Source organism: Ciconia boyciana, chromosome 2 (genome assembly GCF_034638445.1).
Source record: "Ciconia boyciana chromosome 2, ASM3463844v1, whole genome shotgun sequence".
Taxonomy (NCBI): Eukaryota; Metazoa; Chordata; class Aves; order Ciconiiformes; family Ciconiidae; genus Ciconia; species Ciconia boyciana.
This window is the reverse complement of record NC_132935.1, coordinates 114,791,868-114,816,481: the sequence shown is the minus strand read 5'-3', so window position 1 is coordinate 114,816,481 and position 24,614 is coordinate 114,791,868. Positions and strand designations below refer to the sequence as shown.

General features: G+C 41.0%; 1 protein-coding gene across 1 annotated transcript in view; it reads right to left on the bottom strand.

Annotated features, from left to right (window-relative positions):
- BMPER (BMP binding endothelial regulator) overlaps positions 1 to 24,614 on the bottom strand; it is a 145,704-nt gene that overhangs the window by 57,415 nt on the left and 63,675 nt on the right. The window contains exons 7-11 of the mRNA XM_072851412.1: positions 14,424 to 14,523; positions 10,966 to 11,075; positions 10,191 to 10,331; positions 7,806 to 7,910; positions 2,297 to 2,342 (exon numbers count right to left, since the gene is read on the bottom strand). Of these exons, the coding sequence (XP_072707513.1) occupies positions 2,297 to 2,342; positions 7,806 to 7,910; positions 10,191 to 10,331; positions 10,966 to 11,075; positions 14,424 to 14,523 (502 nt within the window). The remainder of the gene's footprint in view (positions 1 to 2,296; positions 2,343 to 7,805; positions 7,911 to 10,190; positions 10,332 to 10,965; positions 11,076 to 14,423; positions 14,524 to 24,614) is intronic.

Genomic DNA, 24,614 nt, shown 5'->3' with positions numbered 1-24,614 from the left:
CCTTTGATTATTTTTTTTTCAGTTTAAAGCGTATCCTTTAACAACGTGACTGTTTTTGACCCACTTAATACAAATTGGCTGCATTTAAACTGTACTCAAAGCTCTCCTGTGTACAGTATGTTCTTGTACCTCCTATGTTGTTTTTACTTTGGAAAATTAATATCTGCTGGACCGCCAGAAATGTCTGGTGTGTTAATATGTGGAGAGAGAGTCAACATGAGTGGGTAGGTGAGGGAAAGGGCTGTGCATGTACATCTTATCAGAAATTGGCTGAATTAGCAACGTTTCTAATTACTATCTGAGATAGTGATCATCACTGAAATCCTTATGATTTTGCCTTTTGCCTGCCTTATGTCATGATGAGATTTACAGCACTTCTGGCGCAAAAGTGGAATCAGTTCCTTGCAAATGGCAACTGTTAAAACACTAATGGCTACCACTGCTGTATGACAGTAGGTATTTAAGCTCTTTGATTACATTACCTGATAAAAGCTGGGAACGGCCTTTAATCATAAAAGCTTAGAATCAACTTAGCATCATCTCTCCTCCAAATACTAAATGGGTCCACAGTGAGGCACCTCTCCAAAAAAAGGACCCCTCTGTTTCATGTGCAACAGAGGAGCATGCTACTGCGGGACAGTGCAACGAGCCTCCCAGCCTCACGTGCAGACAGGACCCATAAGAAGAGGCTAAGGGAATAAGGTTGCTTATCCTGAAAGCTTGGGGGAGACCTAAGAGCAGTCTGCCAATGCCTCGAAGGAGGTTACTGGGAAGATGGAGCCAGGCTCTTTACAGAGCTGCGTGGCAGGAGGACGAGCAACAATGGTGTGCCCTTAATTTCACGTCTTATAGTCATGACCATTCCCTTCTTATATCATCAAGAAGTTCTGACTTTTTAGGTAACCTGGTTCCTAGATGAGTTATTTCTACTTTGAAGAAATCTATTTTTTGCCTCCTTCTCCCATGAAACAATTATCACAAATCATCATTCTCTGGCAGCATTTCTGCAGGAATCACTGTACTGTCTTCTTTTTAACCCCTTACAGTAAAGGGTCTCCAGTGCTTTGAGGGAATGGCTGCCCCATTATTTCCCTCACACTCTCATGTTACAAAAGGACATGTGAGAAAGGTTAAATGAGACTGAAACATAAGAACAAGATAGAGATCGATAAATTCATTACACTAATGACATGTCCTGTTCAAGCAGAGGTCTATGTAAATTTCTTCTCCCTTGAAACTGAGCTAACATGAAATCAACTGCTGGTCCTCTGAATCCTCTTTCATTTCTCCCTCTGCTCAGTATTATTTTAAGTGTTTCTGAGGTTGCCACTTGTATTTAATTTCATTTTGATACTGAAGACTTGCAAACTAGATTTTTTTTAATCACAAGTTACATGTTTCAAAATAATTGAGCTGCAGAGTGGAAAAACAGGTATTTAGCATATGGAATTTGTGCAAATCAAGAGCACCCAGAACTGAGTTGATCAGCAAAACCAATTTGATTTTAGACAAAGGAGTAGGAAATGCTCTCCTTAAAAACCTGTTCCTTCTTTCAGAAGCCTTCCTATAAATCATAAAACCCCATTTTAGCAGTCTGTCCCTATTTGGTAAAATACTTAAACATATCCTGAAGGAGATACATAATTGTATCCTGTTAATTTCAGTGAAGACAGGTCTCCCTGTTGACTTAAATAGGACCAGCTTAAAGATAAGTATTTGTGTAAGTGCTTTGCTGACTAGGAGAGAACACAAGTGATATCATAAGATGATCATTCCTGAAGTGGAGTAAATGGATAAAAAGGTGATGGTTGAGCAAACATCATACAGACAGAAGGATAGCTTTCTATTGTACTTTCCACTGCTGCTCCAGACTGTGTCTCAGATTTCTGCACACCTTTTTTTAACTCTCACAAATCATCTGCAAAGGTGTTGGATTATATATACACATAGCTGGCCTGTTATTTACAGATGTAAAAGGTACCCAGTCCTAAAAGTTACAGCTCTATTTATTTGCTTATTTTATTCCTACAAATTTCACAGACCAACTATATACTTCAAAAAGCAGCACCTCAGATTTGACAAAAATAGTGTCATTTGGAAAAAATAAAATAAAATAAAATACCCAGGCATTTTTTTTAAATTTACAGATTTATAGGAGGCAAATCTGTGGCCAGAAGTAATCACTTGCCCTTTAGTCACCTCTAAAAAGAAGGCAGAAAAGCAAACATACTTCTACTATATTTATTTTCTCTGAAAGAATAAAAAAGAATTTAAAGAATGTGAAGAAAGAACTTACTTTCAGTGCAAATAGGACAGCATCCTTTTCTGTTCAGGATTTTACCCTAATTGGGAGAAAGACAGGCTGATTTAATGAAAGAGTTTTTGGAGCAATGACTGTGTTATGTTGTAAGGCTGGATAAGCCTTTTAAAATAGTTCAAGTTGTGTTTGAACTCAATGCCCTGGTTACAGCTTCAAATATCAGGTGCTAAAAACAGACAGAACTATTCAGAGAGCTTCCTGGCAGTCTTATAAGAAATGAAATACTAAAAGGGTTCTCTGTTACCACTTTTCTCTTTAGAGGGAGTGTGAGAGAATTTTGGACTCATGTATTCATGGATATCTAAAGCAGACTAGTTATTGGGTTAACAAGATCACTACCTTTTCCCCCACCTCTTAAAATATATACAATGCATTTCCTATACACACCCTTTTAGTCGCTACACAGAGGCAATCTGCTCCGCACCCACCCCCACACTCCCCCCAAATCATTCATTTTTCCTACAAAAATGAAGGAAGGAAGGAGGTATGGTAGAGATCTAGCTTGCCAGATCTCTTTCATGGCTAAATCTTGTGGTCTCTCTCACCAAATCATATTACCAATCATGGACCAATCTCCCCAGTGAAGTAAATGGGCATGCATCCAAGGATGTGCAATGTCTAAAAGAAAACAATTTGGTCTAGTCATAGTAATATGGACAAAAGGTTCGAGTCTTTATTTAACACTCTGCCCAGGTCAATTTTATTTATGGTTGTGTCTTATACAAGGCTGGCTAGAAGCAGGAGGCATGCCTCTGTGTACATACATTCATGCTCCTTTTCAGTCTTCATTGAATTAAAAGATGTTCTATCTGATTTTACTTAAATTCTCTAAAGCTAACCATCAAGCTAGAGGATAAGCCTGGAAAATTTCAGACTGAACGATGTGTTTTTCCAAGCAAAAACTGGCGTGTGTTATAACAGAACTTATGGTGATATTGGAGCTCACCCACATTCCCATACAGGGAAGGAAGAGGCATATGGAGCTGTACTGCTCCCCAGCACTGACCCTTTGCTCCAACAATAGTGGAACACAGAGAAAGTCCCCTTTGTGGGACCACTGCTCCTGTTCCCCACCAAGCAGGTGAGCAAGGAGCAGCCAGCAAGAGTGAGCAAATGGAGCTGGGCTATTCTGCCCACTCAAAATACTCAACAGTGCAGAAAAGCTCATGAAAACAGACAAGAAATAGGTGGCAGGTCTATGCAGAGAGTGGAGAAGTGGGCACAGGCAGTAAGCCCTATTGCTTTCTGCCTTGCTTTCTGCCTACAGTGTTGCCAAGCTTTGACAACATGCATGAGGAGAAATGAACTCCAAGTATCTGCCGGCAGACTGGAGTGGAGCACGTTCCGTCCTGCTCGTGCTTGATGTACCCAGATGGCATGAATGAGAACTTGGTGATGAGTGCGCTTAGGCTCATCATCCGCAGGGCATAAAAGTTCAGCATAAGCTTGTCTTTGAATGTGCAACTGCATGTGAACAGACTTGAGGCACATCTGGACTTGAGAAAAAGGCTGGATCAGTTTCACTGGCAGTGTGGGCAATGCTTAGATGTTTGTGTGACCACTAGGCCCCAGAGCAAAGAGAATAGCTGAGGACCAGGCTGCAACAGGGAGATCTACCAAGCACCTGCTAGGACAAAACCTCTTGAAGGAGGAACCATTAAAACTGCACAGAAACAGGGAGCTGGGCAACACTTATCTGTACGAATGGAAGACGTGCAGCTGAATGCCACACACTGCACTGCACAGCCTTACCTCTCCGTTTCAATAAGAGAGTTGAAATCATCAGCCGAGCTGGAAGTGGCAAGAATTCAAGTGAAATTGGAATCTCCAATGCGGCCTGCTGAGGCTGGTTACTTGAGCCACCATGTTGGCCCGAGATCCTGTTTTTGTCTTGTAGAATAAGGAAACCCATTATTGCTAACATGTGCTGCAACAGTTTGTTAGCATTGAGGGTTCCCTTAGGAGTGGGCTAAGTGATGTGATCCCATTTTTCCCTATGAATATTTATAAGCAGACCACATTTGAGTCTATTTATTTTCTGGGATTTTTCTTCTTTTTTATGAGGTTTTCAATTTTATGTCTGAGGTTTTTATTTTCTATTTTTTTAAGGCAAGACTAATTGTGGGGGGAAGGGGGTTGTTTCGTTGTGCAATAGCAACAGCTGTTGTTTTTTTGTGCCTCATTTGGCACTAGAGTAAAAACAGCAACTTTTTGTTTGTAATAATAACAGATGTGTGTAACATTAAATGCAGTCTGTGCTAGAGATGGGAGAACGTGTTCTGAATAAATTTTCAACTCACTTGAAGTTCATGGGTTCAAAATTTACCCACAGAATCGAACTCTGCAAATGTCTTCACATGCCATGAATTTAATTCCATTAACTTTTGCACAGCCTTGGAGCTCAGAAAAGGCTGTATGCTGTAAAATTCACCAGGGTCTCCTCTAGCAGTACAAAAAGAGACATGTCCATGACCACTGACCATTACCACAGGCTTACATTGTTAGTGGGGAATGCAAAGGCGTAAGGAGAGGAGGCGAGGCGGAAAATGATAAGGATGGGTAATTGGAAAGGAGATGGAACAAGGCAAGAAAGAGGCTGGAGCAGGGCTAGGGCAAGTGAATAGCAAATTAGGTAAGAAAAGGTCTAAAGGATCTCTGAAACTCAGTCTTGCCAAGTGTTGAGATTACTCCCCTTCTATAAAGTATTTAAGCATGTGTTTAAGTTTAAGCACACATGGAGGGCCTACTAACTTCAGCAGGACTGGACGCATGCTTAATAGCTTTGCTGGATGGGGCCCAGCGTGTACCACACCTTGCAGGCTGACACTCCAGGTAACTGAGAGAGGAAATATCTATGTGGAGTCAGCGGTCAGAAAGTAAGAAACAGAAACCACAAGCCACAAGGCTCACTAGAAGCCCAAGGAGGACTGATTTTACTATAAATATGACAGGAGGCATTGAATTTGCGAGATGTATTGCCTCCGCTGCAGATGAAAAGAAGCTAAGAAAGACACTTCCTGTAATTACTGATATAGGATTAAATGCTCCACAAAGAAAAGAATAAAAGAAACAGAAAAATCTGCCTTGCCCTAGGAAGAAAATGAAAGAAATGGCAGAAACAGTCTTCAAAAATATGTCAGCCTGCCACCAACACATTGAATAATAAAAATGGTTGCACGGTGTTGGAAATTTCTGCAGAATTACCACTTTGAAACCCATCCTTTCAAGAAATAATTGGACAAAATCTATGTTGATAAATTAAATAATATTCCATCACCAAAAAACCCCACAACATCACACAAAGAGTATTAAGACTGCATGGTAAAGCGTTTAAGTCAAGGAATAATATTGTAAGTTTCTTGTGAATCTTCAGTCCTTTCACACTCAATTGTGTGTATCATAACACAGTTTTAATAAGATAACTTTATGTGACCTGACACCCTAAGGGACACTAAACAGCATTTTATTCCACAGCAGTCTTCAATAGTCAGTAGAGACTGCTTACTGCCAGAAATATTGTGAAGAGAGAAAAGAAATGGAGTTCACACCCCTACAGCTTGCAGAGACAGCAGCATAACTCTATGCATGATATCCAGATTTTCAGTATCAGAAACACTAATATATCTTTATCTTGGATAACGTGGAGTGAAGCACACATGAAAAGTAAAAGATTTAAATCCATTAGCATACATTATTTGCTTTAAAATTACTTGGTACCCACTTGGAATAGGAAAATAAATCTCACTCTACAGTTTACATTCTTTCTGCTACTTGTCCTTCTAATTTAGCTTGGAAGAGCAGACATGTAATGTGTACCTGTGGAAGAGGGTGGGTTTGCATGCAGCTTGCTGTAGACTCCATTTTAAGGCAGGGAGCAGGCTGACTGTTTAGATACTGGAGGGAATGGTGCTGCAGGGTAACAAAGCTGGTTGTTTCAGCCCTAAGGAACTGGACCTTGTCTGAGGACTCAACTCGGAGGTCTAGGGCAGTTTAGGACTTCACATGAACCTTGGAGCAAATCATGTAGCAGCGCTGAACGAGTTCGTCAGTCAGCCAGTTATGCTGCCACAGGACTGCGGATGGTGAATTTTTACCCACCACTATTTTCATTTTAGAAGTCACTTCAACTGATCATCTCAATGCTCAAAATTATATATGGATACTGCTGAAGCGGTGTATTTCACTTAAGATCTATGTTAAGCCATATTAGTTATTTGATCTCAGAAGCATCTTGAACATTTGAAATGCATCAGCACAGGGAAAATATAAATGAGATGCAGTGTGTGCCAGGTTCTCAGCCAACAAAGAATTTGAAGAGACCTGAAGGGTCCAAGCTCTCACCTCCTGCTTATACTGTGAATGGCCTGAACAAACCTGATTGCCATGAGCCACATCAGGTTCCCAGAAGAGCAGCTCCATTTGTTCACACTTCCTAAGATGTATGCAACATCTCACATGAGGCCCATTAACAGGAGAACTGCCCTCTGCAGTAAGTGCTAGAGTGACAGGAAAAGGGTGTCCCCTCTTCTGAGGATGCAAGCATTGCTCTTGCAGCTCACTGGCACAGCAGAACAGGGAGCACTAAGGTACAGGCTCTGTATTCTACCACCACTTCTGGCTGTCAAAAGTTCACACGTATAATATTTTACAAACTAGAGTTTGTCATTTAAAATTTTATACCTAGGTGTCTGTGACTCATATTTTCCTCACTGGCTTCCAGGATGGAGAAGGAAACACTGAGAAGGTGTAATGCTAACGACTTGGCTCTCTCTCCTGCAGTTCTGTTCAAAGATCTGCCCCTACATGATGTGCTATTTAGAGCTCCCTCTTCTGAGAGCTTGAGCCATTAAACCAAAATAATTTGTGAGTGACAGAAATCCAAGTAACAAAGGCTGACTTTAGCTCAAGGTTTCAAGTAATGCTAATTTTTGAGGCAATTAAGTAAAGTTACAATTACACCACTCTTTGGGTTCACTTCAGACTTTCAAATAAAAAATACTCAGGCTGCAGCCTTAGAGAAAGCGGCATGGCTTGATTGAAATAATTTGCTTTGCTTTGTCTAATTTACATTTTCAACCAAGTATTAAGCCTCATATGCACTGAGAAATGCAAGTACAACAACCTCCTGTGGCTTGCCTTAACAATATGCATGCTCTTGAAATATGAACATAGTCATCTCACTACTCTATAAAGCTATTAAATATATGTGAAAGAGATGTTCCAGTGCAGATACTTGGGACAGAGGAAGTTAAAGGGAGGAGGAGAAATGGAGCACAGAGTCTTCAGAGCAAGGACAGAGGCGGGAAGCCCATATTCAGGGTAGCAGTAGCACGCTTGGGGAATGTCAGCCTAAATGAATATGTCAGAGGATCCCTTCTTTCCAACCTGCATGCCCCACTGCCATGCACACACTTCCAAGGAACACTGAAAAAGATAATGGTCGAGAAAAAAAGAGAAGAAAGCTCTGTTCTTTTAAAAAACTCACATGAGGACAGCTGCTGACTGGAATGCACTGTTTCTTGCGACACTCTGTCTTGCCTTTCACACAAGCACAGATGGTGCAGTTCACAGAGGACCACATCTCTCCGTCCTGCAAAAGGGAACATGATATAGTATCAGCTGGGGTGGCAACAGGAAGCTATTTCAGCAATGTGTCATTGCACAAGTAAGGATGACTTTCCCTGTTGGCATTGTGTCATTGTTTAGTCTAAATTATTTTGAGGTGTCTGTCCATGGCCAGTCGGATTAAAGATAAAGATCAAATTCAGCAGGGTTTTCTTCCCTTTGGCCCTCTAGGTCAGAAATTCATTTTGCCAAGGCTAACCAAATCACATTTGCATTTTTCATCAGTGTCCTGATTATTTGCATTGTTTTCACTCCAGTATGTGTCTGAGATGTGATCACACCTACCACAAATTTTCATTTAAGCTCACATAATTAGAAAAAAATGATTCATTGGGTTGAGTGACGTCTTTAAGTTGTTGCACGTGAAAGTATTTGATTAAGATGTCAGCATATAGTGAATTTATTCCCAGATGCAGCATCATTTTGACTTAGGGCAGGAATGGTGGAATAATGAATTCTAATTTAGATTACTTACAGCACTTTCACAGATACTTGATCTGCTAAACATCTGAAAATGTTTAGAAGAGATACAGTGCTGAACTTCTCAAATGCAAAGCAGGTAAGAGGCTATGTATGGCTCTTAAAGTATTAGGTGCAGAGCAAAATATGCCTCATGGATTTGTCCCCACTTACTTGGGAAGGACTGCTTGTGGAACTGCCCTGGCCCCTTTTTACATAGTGTTGCATTTGCCAAGTGTGGTTCCTAAAACATTTTGTCTCACCCACTTACAGTCTTGTGCTAGCCCGCTTAGAGCCAAAATGTGCCTGTTTTCTCTTTACAGGGCTGCTGTGAAGGAAGGGTGAGGATAGACCTGACAGGAACAGGCAGTCCAACCAGACAGCTGTGAACAATTACATGCCCACCTCAACATCATGTTCTGACCAGAGAGAAAAACAGACTAAATCTGAAATATCAAGGAGCCTAACTTACTCAGCACAGCATGCTTGGTCAAAGGCTGTCTCTCCCTACCTTTTGTTTCCAGGCCATGTTACGATTGCCTGGTGTTCCTGATGCAGCACATGTTCTGGTGGGCCTCTAATGACCCTTCTTCAAGCATCTGCTAAGGTACCAGAATATATCACAGCTGACTGCATGCAGCTACCCTGATTTTTTGTCTCACAGCTGTTTTGCACAGGAGTGCAAAAACACATTCTCTGGGCCCATTCTACCTGTGTTAGACCTTTAACTTCAACAGAGCAACGTTGGATTTACCTTTTTGCACATGAGGCCAGAAATGAGTGTACTGTCTCATTATTTTTTCTTACTCCATATAATACTTAGTAATATAATAAAATCTTCACAAGAAGCAGAATATTTTAGTTGGGTTCCTAAGAAGCAGGCATTTGTTCCTGAAGCACAATAGCACCAGTGTGAAAGTGCCAATCAGATGGAGTATAGTCTCGGCGTACAGTAGGTTCACATGTAATTTCCAGAATAAACACTTCAGCTATGTACACAAAAGATGGAATAAATGGGAAGCAATTCTGGCTGAGCAAACCAAGTATTCACAAAGGATTTAACATTTGATCTGATTCAAGGGTCTCTTAATTCACAGATGGCCCATGAGGTGACAGAATCTTTTTCTGACACAGTGTGAAAAAAGCTGCACCACTTGGAAAAACAAAGAGGTTCTCAGCAATAGCAGAAGTGTTCTGCAGGGAATCTCTTGTGATTTGAAAACATTGGGTGAGAGTGCAGTAGGTAACAGTTATTACATGGCTATCCCAAGATAAGATGTGAGGGGTGCTGTCCTTAGCAGAGATGTGAAATGTAGTAAATCAAGATGAGTAACTTTCAGCCAAGATGAACTTCACACAGCTCCTGTTGGCTCAGCTATGGAAGACACTCTTTGGCTCAGCAGATAAAGCCTACATAGTGCTCAGAATATCTTCTCCATTAATACCAGTGTTTGTTTGGGAAAGCAGAGCATTACTATATCTTACTAAAAATGCATTACTTTTCATGAAACAGCAGCTTGAATCTCTGTGTACAGAGAGGGAGACAACATGTCACATCAAGGAGGAACTAATCTTTAATTGCTGTGTATCAGCAGAATTTACACAAACTCAGAAAAAAAATAGTAGATGGCAAATTTTGCAAAGCTTTGGCTCTAAGTTGTTCCATCATCAACCACGATGGTGAGGATTCTGCTAAAAAACAAGCCACAATACTAATTTACAGTAAACTCATGCTGTTTCACCTGTTACAATGGCATCTATTCTTGAGCCACACCTGAAACTTTACCTGGAAGATCTTATTGCCAAACTTGCACACTTTCACTTCCTCAGGAGAGATATATGAGACACACTCCTTGCAGCAGTGGTCTTTGTTTTTATTGCATTCACCAGGAAGTAAGCACCTCTTCTTACATATCACTGTTGAATCCTAGGCAAAAGGACAAAAGGAAATAATGAAATCGTCACCGAGATGTTTGTGCTCCTGTGTGTCCTTACCATAACATTTCTGCTTGCTCAGTCATTGCATCCACCCAAGCTACAGCCCAACTGCTTTGAATAGGTCAGCTCAGAGAAAATAAAAATTATTTACTGGATTAAGGGAATCTTTCATGGTCTGTGAAGCTAAAGCCCAGGTTGTACTTCTCTTGGCCTGCAAAATCTTACTGATTCGGTGACACTTTCATTTTTTGTGCCTAGGTGCAAAAATGCAAGTGGCCACAGTCATGGTAGAGGAACTAAAAAAAATCACTGCCCTTCAGCAGAGATGTGGTAGTTCACCATTTAGAAACTCCTCTTCCACTGTAATGCAAACTAAAAGAGGATCACATAATCTGAGTAACTTCATTTTGCATCACAGTCTCAGGCATCATGTCTCAGCTGGGGCAGTCAGTAACTTTTTAAACTTTCCTAGCACAACTGCAAGTGCTCTTCAGATCAGATTCTCAGGGACCACACAAGATGCCAAAGAAGAACAGTATCAGGGCTTACAGTTCCATAGCCCGACAAATTACTGCCAAGCCAGACAACCAGCAGCACATAAAACCAAAGCACTGTGGACTTACCTTGCATGTACACATTGTGCAGTTGTCATAAATAAATGAGGACCCATTATCATACACGTTGCTGTGAAAGAGACAGCTTCCAAATGGGAGGTCAAACACTTTCCTCTGTCCTGAATATAAATAAACAGTAATAGAAACAGAATGTGGTTGAAAAGATGCCATATTGTCAACAAAAATAGTAGGGCTTATTGTCACCAGACCAAATTCATGTGCAATGTGTCATTTGCTATGTGTTTCCATTTTGGTGTGAAAAAAATATGTACTTTTAACAGTTCACTGTTCTTCTAGCACACATTCATCTGCACAAATTCTACCATGGGAGGGAATATAAATATGATTTATGGCATGTTTATATTGGAAAAATCTTTCTTCTCCTTCTCATCATAAAGTGCACAGTGCAGCTAAAGGAATAAAAAGGAAGCACTGCAAACTCTCAGGGTAGGTACACTTAAACTAGTTTAAACAGTCTTTAACTTAATGCAGTAACTTATCAAATAAAGCAGCCTTAACTGGTTTTAGCATATCTACCTCAGGGGTTCACAGCAGCCAAACTAAACCAACTCAGTGACACTGATGCAAAAAAACCATAGGTGTTGTCCAGTCTCATTAAGATAGCTTGGTGTACCATGTTCACATAAGGTTGCAAGAAATGCAGGCATTTGCATCGTTTATGAGCAGAATGAGGGCAACACAATATATTTCATTTCCATAACCCATAAAATATTTGGGTTTCATGAGAGCGAGGCAAGGTTTAGAGCACTATACAGGGAAGGCAGCATCAATATCAAATCCTTCCTGAAGTCCTGCAATCTTGCAAGCAACTGCAGATCCAAGTTGCAACACACTTTGCAGGTCTGCAAGCTTCTCTTATTCCTCAGGTTCTTCTTTCCTAGTAGGTTATTTTAAACAAGTGACCATTATGATACACAAACATGAGCTCTTTACAAAAACTCACATGAAATCACTATACTTATCTTCCTGGTTTTGAATACCTTCCCCTGTTTACTTTTGGTGGCAGCCAACTCATATGTTCTTTTATGAGTGGCTGCCAGTCTCCTTGCTTATCATTTCTGAGGTCTGATGTTAAATAGGCATCAATTCCGAGGTAGGGAATGGCCACTATAAGTACATAGAAGAAGTCACTAAGTACTAGGCCAATACTTTAGCTCTCAAACCACAAGGTCTTGGCACACTGTAATTCCTTCCATTTTCAGTAATTCTTGATAAATGTAGAACAGCTTAAAAAAAAAAGGTTCCATTTTCCTCTGAGATATAAGTGAACGAAAGGATAAGCACACAGCAAAATCCATTGGATTAGCCTTGAGTTTTTACAAATCTAATGTTAAAATAACTATTAAGCAAAAGTTAAGAAATAATTGCTATTGTTCAGTTAGACACAATTTGAACATCTCTCTCTTGCAAATTAGCTACCTTGGACTAATCTGTGCTTGCATAACCAGCCTTCCTTTTACTGAATGTGTGTCTTTCTGAAAAGGCTTAATTTATTTTGCACGATTGACATATGAAATCAGGTGAGGATGCTCAGTAGCCCTAAAAGGAACTGCTCTACATCCATGCACCACTTATGGGCAAAGCCTAGTCATAGTCCCGTCTGTAACAACATTTCTACTGCTCTATGTGGGGCCAGGACTTCAGTCACATAACTTATGTCAACAAGTGAACAAAAGTCCAGTTCTCTCTCACACCCTCTTGCCATGCTTTGCAAACCACTGAGCGCAATTCTGGGTGGCCAACCTAGTTCAAATGGTTGGTAAAAAACACTGACAAAGGAGCTACCACTTTAAAAGATGTGGTGGTGAAGATATTGGCTTAATGGTCGGCTTTGCTGGATCATAACCACTAGTTAAACTAATAATTCAAGTCCCAGTAGCGTCCACTGCATTCTTCTAAGCTATATACGCTGAGTATCAGGAATTCAACTGCAGGGAGGTCCTCCACATGATACTTTAGAAACCATGCCTCAGCATCCCTGAAAATGTTTCTCTTTACCGACTGCCATGCAGTGTGCTACACATCCCTTGGCTCTACCTCTGCTCCAAATCTTTCAACACTTCCCTGTGAACAGACATTATCTATTCACAGGTACATGACATGCTTTAGAGTGAAGACCACATAAAATGAAAATCATTATTATTAGTGAACTCATTTACAGACATTTCTAAGAGGGAAAAAAGAATCTGTAGAAAAATACCCATGAAGCAGTCAAAAATTAAAGCTGGGTTTTGAATGCCTAGATCAAGGAGGGGAAGGCTCAGTTGGGAAAAGCATGGGGTAGAGAGGACAAGGGGAGTTTACAGAAGGAAAGGAAAAATGTCCTCAGCCAAAATAGAAGCTCAGCATTTGGACTGTTCTCTTCATTTCATTCCTCTACTGTATTACTCTTTGGTGCTGCGGTTAAATGTTCCAGGCAGATACTTATCTGTAGCACTTCTCAATTAGCAAATAAATAAATAAATAAATAAAAGGTTGTTTCAAACAGTCAAAATTGTTAAGTATTATGAGAAGCTGGAACTCTCTATGGCTTGCTGCCTCCAAGGCCAGACCTCTCTCTACCCCTAACCTAGCCCTGGAAACAGACTTTGGATAGCAGTAAAGATATGGTCAAAATGACAAAAAGTTTGTGTTGAAGAACTGGGAGTTATCAGCTCTGAAAATTTTCCAAACCTAGTTATAACCTCAAAGACCAAATTAAAGCTAATTTACCTGGTAGGATGTAAATGCTCCCTGTTTATGAAACAGAGGGACACATACTGAGGAACGTTAACCTGTGGGATCTGTGGACATGGTAAGAGCAAAATAAGGACTCTCAAAAGTCACTGCCTTCCTTGGCATGACTTGGAAGAATTAGCCCTTGTTAGAGGCCTCTGACTTACTCCTTTAAAATGTGTTGGAAAGACATAATTGAAAATATTCCTGGCTGAAACTGTGATTCCACCATAAGAAGGCAACCATGAGGCAGACTCCTGGGTCCCTGGCCTCTCTGACAACAGCTTCTAAGAAGGACATTTCAGTCCAGAAGTTTCCTCTGAACTGCATTTCCTCAAAACCAAGAATGCAAATGCACACTTGAATGAAAGTATGAGAGGGTGAGGCCTTTTTCTTGTGGCAAATTCCAATGAAACATCTCCTTCCGCCTCAACCTCCTTTGTAAAACGTGTGTAATGAAGGTGGGAAACACCTCTATATTTGTCTCTCTAAGCAAGCCAACTGGCCTATGCTCAAATGGTCTTCTGTGGCTGCTTGCTTAGTACCACCCATCACAATCCTACACACTGACCCTGCGTACCTGTTTAAACCTGTAGATTATAAACTCCACTGAGCAATACTGTCTCTTCCACCTCCCAGAATTTACCAGTATTGTGAAATACTGGTATAAAAGATGCTACACAGAAATGTATCATATTACTTACAAAATTCCCAGGAAAGAAAACACTCACCTAAGCATTTGGGGCAACACTGTCCAGCAGGAATGTGACTGAGGTGCTGGGGACATGAGAGAATGGGGCAGACTTCTTGGATGCACTGTGTCCTGCCACCCTGAAGGAAAATAGGCTCAGTTAAAAAAAAAAAAATAAAAGCAAAATGTCAAGTAGACGTGCACACACCCACACAGACTGGTAACAAGTCTTGAAAAGCTTTAGCCAAAGCAGTATTTGCCAAAAGAAATTTCTGCTTGCATCAGGCATACAAGGAACATGTACAATTGTCCTTCAACACTTTCTATATTGCTTGCAGAGACCTTGGATTATTCATATTTTTTCATTCTCTTAAGAAATTAATGTAATAGTTGAAGAAACAGTGTCTTTCTATCTTATTTCTTGGTGTGGATATGAGAAAACCAGGGAGAATAAAATAATTATCCATGAACCTTTCTGGATGTTCAAAAAAGTTATTGAGCAATTTTTTACATTATTCTTCACCTCCTGTGCCATGCCCTTCTAGGCTTGTCTGGAACAGGGATTAAGTGCTGAAACAAGATGAGAGCAGGTGTTCTTCCACTATGTCCATGACCTCAGAAACCAAATAAGCTAAAATCACTTAAGAAAGCACATTCTTGTTAGCCTCTGAGTCCAACCAAGGAAACCCAGAAGGTCTGCTTTCTTCAGAGGACAGAAAACCAAGATGGTATATAAAATTTTGAGAATGAATGTGGCAAAAAAAAAGAAAAAAATAGGCAACCTGGACTGGATATATCCTGGTGTATCAACAAATATCGGAAACAGAGAGAGGCAAAAAGCACAGCAAAGATGAAAGCACAGAATATATGTCTAAGATTAAGTCAGTCAAAAGAGGTCTTTGTTCTCATTCTGCTCTGTTGCCTGATTACTTCACCGTGCTTATAGAATACTGTGTTTAGCTCTGGATCCTCTACTAATATGTGCTCTATACACTCATGAGAGGTCCAGGTTGTTCAACTTTAAAAATCAGTCCACCTTTGTCTTAGCAGAGAAGTCAGCCCTTTTCATCTAACTGCCCTGCCTTATTTATCACTCAGAGCTGCAAGCTCATCCCAACAATAAGCTTTGTGTTCCTGGATGCTGTGATGGAAGACTTATGAACAGTCTCCTCCCACCTACACAATGGATACCTCTCGGGGTTCCCTGGGGAAAAATGGAAAAAGCTGTTCATTTTGAAGAGCTCTGTGCCTGAAATGATGGTATGCCATTCCACTAATGGCCTCAGTGAATCATGTAAAAAGCTTTTACATATGGGCAGACCCACACATACACTATTATACAGAAAATAACATACTGACTGTACCCCCTTTTTATAATAAGTTTTCAGGCACTGAAGTCTACATGTCCCATGGGGCCACCAAAGCATCCTGAATGCACATGGCTAAGGACTGCTCGTAATTCTTTCACTGTGGCATGCAGGAACACAGAGTTTATTGTAGACTGAAATGACTGCTCTAAATTAAGGGTCAGACCAGAAACTTGACAAAACAAAATGAATTCTTCACTGATGTTCCTTATGATGCTCAGGGAATAGCTCTGTGAGAAGAGACACAGGTGCAGAATGAAAGAGAAAATACCAAAGAAGGGCTCTCTGAAGCAGTGCTGTCATTCAGCCCAGGGAAAAAGGCTAAAAGAAGACAAATGTCAAACTTTGGTGACAATTCAGCAAATGGGGAAGTAGGGCACGGAGACCTCCACCAGTCTGGTGACAGGATCAGGGATACATCCATGGAAGATAAAGCAATACTTCAACACATGGTGAGCACTGGTCCTTTCTTGCAACCTTGCTTCCGTATTTAATATTCACATATCCTATGCCTCTGTGGAACTGCAATGGAGTCTTGCTTCTCTGACAGATTGAATCAAAGTTCAAGCTTAGCACATTATTGAGACCTTGCCTTTGCAGTCTGTTACATAGAATTTTTTTATATTAAATGCCATGGATAATATGAAATATTTCTTCATTTCGGCCTTTTGTTTATAGCTCCTTTTATACTTTTTTGTACTGGCCCCTCCTCTGCACAAAACTAAGTCCAGTTGCATCTCTCTATATACCCCACTGCTACTCCTGCTTCCAGCTGTAATGTTGCTTTTTAACATCAAACTGCTTTCTAGCTCGCTTCTGTCCCAGATAGGCTTTTCCAGGCTTGAATATCATGCTAGGATGCAAGTTCAAAAACAGTCTGAAACAAATCAACCTGTACCATTGAAAGTAAGCATAATTCTACTTTTCCTACAGAGCTTAGAGAGATAGCTTGTTGGGCACTATAAGGAAATGTCAAAACCTACACAATATTTCTATTTTCTTAAAAGCCTCAGTCATCACAATTCAAAACTCACAAAGCATTCAGAATACCAGCTTTCAAAGCAGGATTAGCTAGCACTGCCAGTGCTTTAAATTGCATGGAATAGAGCTGTGTAGAAAACACAGTGCAACAAAAGTTCAACAAAAAAAACAAGGGGAAAAAATAACTCTGGAGAGCAAAAGGGTTGGCTCTGGACAGCCTAAGCCAGGGTGGGAAGCGTACAGTAAACACCTTGCGTCCTCCACCTCCCAATTACATCTACAGCATTTAGCTCACGTTTCCCTGTTAAGCGTAACATCTCCCAGGCAGCCAGAATATTCCAGGTCCGAAGCAACACCTCCCAGTAAAACCAAACCTGAACCGGAAGCCAGTGCAGACCAATAAAGTACAAGTGACAGCTGCTTCCTGTGAGAAATGCTATTCAAGAGCTAGGCAAATAAATCCTTGAGCCATAGTTACGTGAAACCTTAATCAGGGGATGCTGCTGCAGTCCACAGTCCTTTGGAGGTAACAGATTTTGTAAGAAATCTACAGTCTACAATGCAAAGATTAACCTTCCACTTCAGAGACAAACAAAAACACTATAACTCCTGCTGCCACCTCTTATCTGCAAAACAAAGCAAGAGGCTCCCTGGCATCGGCTCGGAGGGCGGTATGGACTGAGGTATCGTCTTGTCTCAGCAGCTTTCTCGAGAGACAGAAGAGAGGGGAAGATGAAATAGCACTTTCTAACTCTCACGAGAGGTCCATCTTTGACAAAGACAGGTAATGAGTCTTTCCTAAAAAAAAGCATGGAGCTAGTCTAGCTACCTGTCCATCCACTTCTGCTAAGCTCCTACCTCAACTATGATACTTCACTGTTCAATACGGACACAAGAAACTTGGCAGAGTTGAGAGATGCACCCATCCAGGCTGTGGCTGACTTTGCTGGGGACACTGGATGAAGGATAGAGTGCAGTTTTCTGGGCAGGTTACCCACATGCATGGTGCATAGCATGTATGCAGCCTGTGTGCTAGGACAGATGGAGAGAAAAATGTTTGCAGAAAAAAATGTCCATCCAAAAAACTCCCCAAAGGTTGGGAGCCTGCTGCAATTAATCTCCAAGAGCATTGGGCTCCATCTACCATGAGGGCAAGAACAGCGACTACCAACAGCAGAGCTGCCCTTGCCATAAGCAGATTTTGAAAGCATTCATGAAATCTCAGGAGGACAGAGGTTTCCATACTCCTAATTGGTTTGCTACTGTTAACGAGCATGTCTAAACTGAATAATATTTTATATACACATTATTTAATGTTAAAGGTTAACTTTAGTATTATCAAGAACCATGTTTCTTGTGGGAATCTCATTTTCCATTTCGCTTTCAGGCTTTATCTCTGTGCTTTAGTGAAGGTATAAATCATCTAAAGATTCCTCCCCAGTTTTGCCCTATGCTCATCTTGTGCTTGAAAGACTGTGCTAATCCTCCAACAGAAGTAAAATTTCCATTGATTTTGCAGAATATTTTGTCTAAGTGCTGGCATTAGGATTCAGCCCACAGTGGATTGTAGGCATTTATTTTTAACTTTCATTCTAGAAGAAGTGTGAAAGGTTTCATTTGCTACCAGTTCATCCTTACAGGGAAAAAAAAATTATAAAGAAATATCAAAATTACATTTCTCTCAACTCCAGGATATGTATTCTAAATATTTAGAACAAGGTCAGACGCACACTGTAGCTTCAGCAGGCGTTGCTGTTAGAACTAAGACAGATATTCAAGGTTATCTCCAGCTAGGAATGAAGATTTTACGCCACCAGCATGAAAAATACCTTTGAAAGTTCGACAGGGTCACTACTGAGCAAGTCTGCCCCATGCCAGTGGCAAGAGAAGCAAACAAACACACAACTGTATGACTGTTTGTCTTCAACCGCTCTAGCATGGTGCAGGTTTCCACAGCCACCATGAACATATTAAGAGACATTATCATTTTTGTGACAGCAATGGCATGAAGGCAATGAATAGAAATCTGCTGATAAAGAGATGGACATATCATTTGAGATTCAGATAATGATGAGTATTACCATTCTGGAAAAAAAATATTAAGGCATACAAGGACTCCTATTTCACTACACCACATCCGCTGATGTGTATAAGGCTTCCTATGTGAATTAGATAGTGTATTGGCTTGCATACACTTGTTAGTCACCAGGAGCTCTGTCTAACATATTAACTACTGTATGATAGTAAAGACTTCCACTACCTCCCAAACATGTACTAAATATGTAAAACAAGTCAGCAACATGTACTATGCAAACATCTTCAAGACACCCCTGGAATCACATGCTTGTAAACCCATACCTTGGGTTTACAATCAGATATACAGTCCCTGATGTGTCATGTAAGTAGACTTCAGGGACAAAAGTGAGAGGATACCATATTCAGAGTGTGGTTTTAATTTGGAAATAAAATAGGTGTTCTCTCCCAAATCAGATGAAGGACTCTCTGGTTCTTATAAGAATGCTGGTACAGTATGTGGCAGACAGCCTCTGAGAGTAACTTCGCCCTTACACAGTATTTCAGGGCCCCTGAAACAGCTGTGTCATGCACAGTGAGTGTTCCCTGGAAGGGTCACAGGAGGGAGAAGGTTTTTAGGAAATGCACGAAGTAGCAAAACAGTTCTCAGCATAAAAGCAAACAGCACATCAATCAGTTCAGCAAATAGACAGACAGACAAGCCAAAGCTTCCCACATCCCTGCAGCCTGATCTATTGTCTAGACTAGGATTTTAAAAATGCCTCTTTAGAAAGTATTGGATAAAATTCAGAATAGGGAGATCTTGAGCTTCAGTTCAAAACAGCAGCTATTTATACTGCCTTGTGTGTGCTAGATTTCTAAACTCTGGATCTAGATCTCAAACCCTATTTGCTGAGATATCACTGCTATAAGAAGGCTTTAGAAAGTGGTCCTAGTGCCAGTCTAAAGTGGTGTCCTAAGAACTGCATATGCAGCAAATGCTTTAAAGAGCTCACCTTCATTTTAAGACCAGATCATGCAGATCAGTGTGGATATAAATTATTGTCTTAAATGTCTTAAGAATTACCTAAAATCTATACAGATTAGAAATGGTAAGCTGAAAGATTCTTATCAATAAATTTCTAGAGCAAACTCTGGGGCAAAGTAAAGGCACGATTCTTAAGCTGTCCTTTCCCGCTATTTTCTCTCAGTCTGATGCAAAGGCATTCCTTGACACAGCCAAGAGAAGTCTAAAGAACTCCATCAATTTCTAGCAGGTAAGAGTTTGACTCTACCACCTCTCCCTCCATGTGCGCCCTTATGATACAAGTAGTTAGGTGTACTGTTTGTGTCATCAACAAGCTGTATTAATAAGAAAGTTTGATTAGTTGTCTCCAACTAATGTAAGTTCATGTCCCTGAGCTCCTAGTAAATTGCAAGTGCAGTTGCAAAGTGTCACAGAGTTAGAACATCTTGACCTAAAACCAGGAACCGAAAAGCCTCCCTCTTTTGGAAGTTAATCTGTATGTGGTTGTATCCAGCTGCTGAGGAATTAGCTAAATTATCCGTTAGTTGGTAATTTAGGGTAGGATGAAGCCTCTAAATACAGTCATGCTTTCCATCAACCAAATACCATGTGTACAAAGTGACTTGTGTATGGGCCAAGCCAATCCAGTCTTGCCATCTATTCCTCTTCTCGAGAGCCACATTTTCTGGGATTGCTTATATGAAGAAAAGAAATTTAATCTTTTTCAGAGGGAAATGGTGTGCTGTGTTTGTTTGCTGAAATATCACAGCATCCTCCTAGAGAGTGAAGTACGCTGTTCTGGGGTATAGCTCTCCACTTTGAAAACGGAGTGCTGGAGAGCTGCTGGTCCTGGTTCTTTCAAGTTTCAAAAGATGATTTGCACCTACTCTCCTGTGGGAGGAGGTGGAGGACCAGGGTATTTACTGCCTTGGGTGAAAGGGAACATTCTGGAAAATGAAATCTTGGGTTGCACAGTAGCTTTCTTTAACTATGCACAGGCAGAGACACTGCTCCTAAAATTTCACAGTTGCTGGAACTGCAGAAGGACTCCTCGGGGAAGGTTACAAGGCACTCTGCTCTCAGACGGGGGACTCAGCGCAACCAGCACTTGGTCATATTTCTCTGGTCTAACAGCGCTGCGCAGAAGTGTTGCAGGGATTATATTGCATCTGGCTTCACAATCCAGCTGAAATCAAATCACTCACTGACCCAACAGCCTAGCTGCAGAGTTTAGCAGCTGAACAGCCAGCAGCCCTCTCCCCTCCAGGGCTTACACACTGAGCTCTTGGCTCTGTCGAAAGTGATGTTGTAAATAGCCCCTCTTCACTTGGAAGCCTTGAAAGGTTTAATCATGGTATGTACTTTTCCCTTTTCAGGCTGATTTCCTAAGGAAAGAAGGCTTACGCAGGCACAAACCAGGCACACCTGTAGCTTGTGAATCCCTGATCAGCTACAGCCACAAATGATCAAGGGACTCCTCTGAAAAAGGGATATAGAGATAAAATAGCAAAAATCAAAATGACATTAAGATCTCAAGGACATTAAGTTCCTACAAGTTTTGTGAAAACTGACTGCTGCAGAGAGTAGAGAGCCCCCAGTTTCTTTCCCAGAAGGGACACCAGAAAGCATCCCACAGTGTTAGGCAGCAGCTGGCCATCCAGGCAGCATCTCCCAGACCTCCTGCCTTTTGCTTGGTGCTCATGTCATGGAGGTGCTGGAGGAAAGCTCAGATGATTGCAGTCAGGGCAGATAAATGAGCAAGGGCCACACATCTATAGAAACAGAGTTTCGTTACTTATGCTGCTCCTGGAACAAAATTCCTAGGTTAGCAGGGGCAATGGGACATAAGACATAAGTCTGTTTCCCATACCTATTGCACCATTCCCATGAGATGAGGCATTCTTCTTCCTGTCTTTCCTGGGTTTTTTTCCCCAGTACCTACATGGGTTCATGATACTTGTGTTCCAGACTGGCCTGCAACTACCGTGAGTGCTGGATGCTTTCAGCTGGAGCCCACATACTTTTTCTGCTTTGGGAGCTGTTATTTTATTGATCCTTCTCCTGGACAGTTCAACAGCTCAGGCTTTTTCCAGGGGTAGATCTGTTTCTCCCAACAGATCTCTCCTGCAAGCAGGAATAACGTGTCCCACAAATTATTCTGTCTTTCTAGGTACTTGTCTCTAAAGTTACATGCAGAAGGCAGAGCTTTCAACTCTGTAATATAAGTGCCTATTCCTTCTTCTGCTAGTTGACAGTGAGTTAAAAAAATCAGCAGTATCTCTCTACAGCTCAGAGATGTCTGGATTCGCACTGCACCTTTGTTTGCACCTTCATGGGCTGTTTAATTATCCCAGGCACTATTCCCAGCAACAGAGCATCACTCACTTCTCAGAATTTTTTTCCTAGTGAGAGAGTATCTAAAAAGTTATCTTCATTTTCTCAACTTTACCAACAATGCTCAATGCTACATAGCAGGTTAGTTCTTGCTTTCAGTATGGAGATGATTGATTGGCCAGCATCTCAAATCCAGCTTTTCCTCTAGTCTGAATCCTTTCACATCGCCTCCATCACTTGCTGCCATTTCACACACCTACTAATCAAACTCTCTTCCTTGCTGCAGGTCTCATTAAACTGATTGCTGCTACTGCACCTTATATAGTCCATGCTGGGCAGTAGCACCAAAAGTCTTCAGACTGCTGAAATTAAAACTAGCTCTTTATTAATAGAGAGCTACTTAACAGAAATGCTGCAACCACAGGTACCACTGCACATACCCTCCACGCATGTCTTGGTGTTTACTATAAACCTTCTATAGGCTATGCTTCCCCCTCTAATCTCCCTGCCAGTTGCTGCACAGGGCACACTCAAACAGTGCCAAGTCATCTCTCTGAATGCTGGTAGGGAAAACAGGGATAGGGATCTAGCACCGTACAGCACTCACTATAGCACAATGCCTTTGTATAATGCTGGAGGTTAGAAGACACACACCTCGTGGAAGAGGTGGATTTTAAGGCGGGATGACACTTTGAATGACAGCATTTTAAACAAAAGTCCCAGAAGTTGCACAGGGTAATGGTGAAAGACGAGCCAAAATAACCACGTAAGCAGGAATGGGCCAGGAGGGCAGCCCCACACTGCAGAAAGGGGCAGAGCTCTCCACCACCTTGGGGTTAAAGAGCAGAAGATTCATGGGGACAGCAGAAGGGAAGCAAAGACATTGGCAAGGAAACAATTCTGGCATGCCACTGCAGGAAAGAGTTCAGCTATTCGTGATTAATTTAGCTGTTACACCAGAGGTCTCCAGTGACTATGGAAGCTTTGCTGTGAGCCACATGATTATTTATTTCTCTTCTAAAAAGAACTGTTTCTATGAAAAATTGCAATAAAACATGTTATGCTGGAAACTGTGGCCAGAAAAACTATTAAAAACCACTAACAAGCTTCTTCAGCTTATTCACGTCCCATCCCAGATAATAAGAAAGTTAGGGTTAAATCAAAGGAACTTTCCTAACTTCAGTTATTAGAAGCAGAGCAGTAGCTCTGTAAAGCAGGTCCTGGGTTCTTGCAGCCATGACTTTTCCCCTGAATCAGTTGGAGAACGCTTTGTTTTCACTGGCATCAAGAACACATGAAGCACAGTCCAGTGGGTGTACAGTCGTGTATACATCACCAGTGCATTTGCATAACGTTTCAAAGTCCTAACCCAGTGCTTGCAAAATGATAGTCACTGCCACAATATATTTATATAAATAGCACTTGCTTTTCATAAGATAAACTTGCACAAAAGTTTTCCTTTTTTTTTTCTTTTTCTGCAGCATAAGCTTTGTGATAGTACCTTACAAGCTTTTCTTGCTATGTCCTACAGTAAATGGTACTCCTATAAACCCCACACTTCAGCAGCTACTGGCGACTACCTTCACCCCCACTTCCAATTCCCACATTACAGTGCAGTACTGGCCTCCCTTCTGAGAACAGCTTTTCCTTCTGAACAGTCCATTCGCAGAGATACACAGTTATTAAATCCCTCCAGTGTCCCCAGTGTGTTTCTTGCACACGCAGAATACTAGTACCATTGTGGTCCTGAGAAAGGTGACAATTCTGACTCTCACTTCATCATCATTCTTTAAAGTACTTGGTCACAACAAGAAACTCTACAGATGTATCTGCACAGCTCTGCCTTAGAGCATTAGTTTTAAATAATTTGCCTTCAGTTATCTGCAGGACTAAACTGCAAGATTCAAGTGAATTAAATCTCCAAATGCCCAAATTCTAACATCTGGCATTTAGATACAAAATAAAGGCTTTATTTTCAGTGGTGCGGATACTTTCTTGTAGACAATATGAACTTCATTTCATTGCATGGTTTGAAGCTTCAGTTTTTGGAGCTGCAAATGTATAAACAAGGTCATGAATAAAACTAACTAGGGTTGTTCTTGGAAGAGGAAAAAAAGCACACAATTTAGAAGAAGGTGCCTACACACCTGAATTTGGAAAAGTTGTTACTAGGTCAAAACCTGCCAGAATAGCCCACACCAAGTCACTGTTCCATTCACAAGCAAAGAGAACAAATCTCCTTCAGTGATTCAGGGCAATGAGGTATTGGAGAGGTTGAGACTTAATCCTTCAACCGGCTGTTTCTACAATTTATGGATGTCCTTGCCTGAAGGTTTGATCATAAAGCACACTGATATCTGTAGAACATCCATGGTAAAATAAATCATACTGTTGTGGTAGTAGTAAGGACACTACTTCTAGCTTTTTACAAGACCTTTATACATGCACATACCCTCCTTAAATGTTATGCTCCACATATACTGCTGAGGTAACCTCAGGAAATATAGGA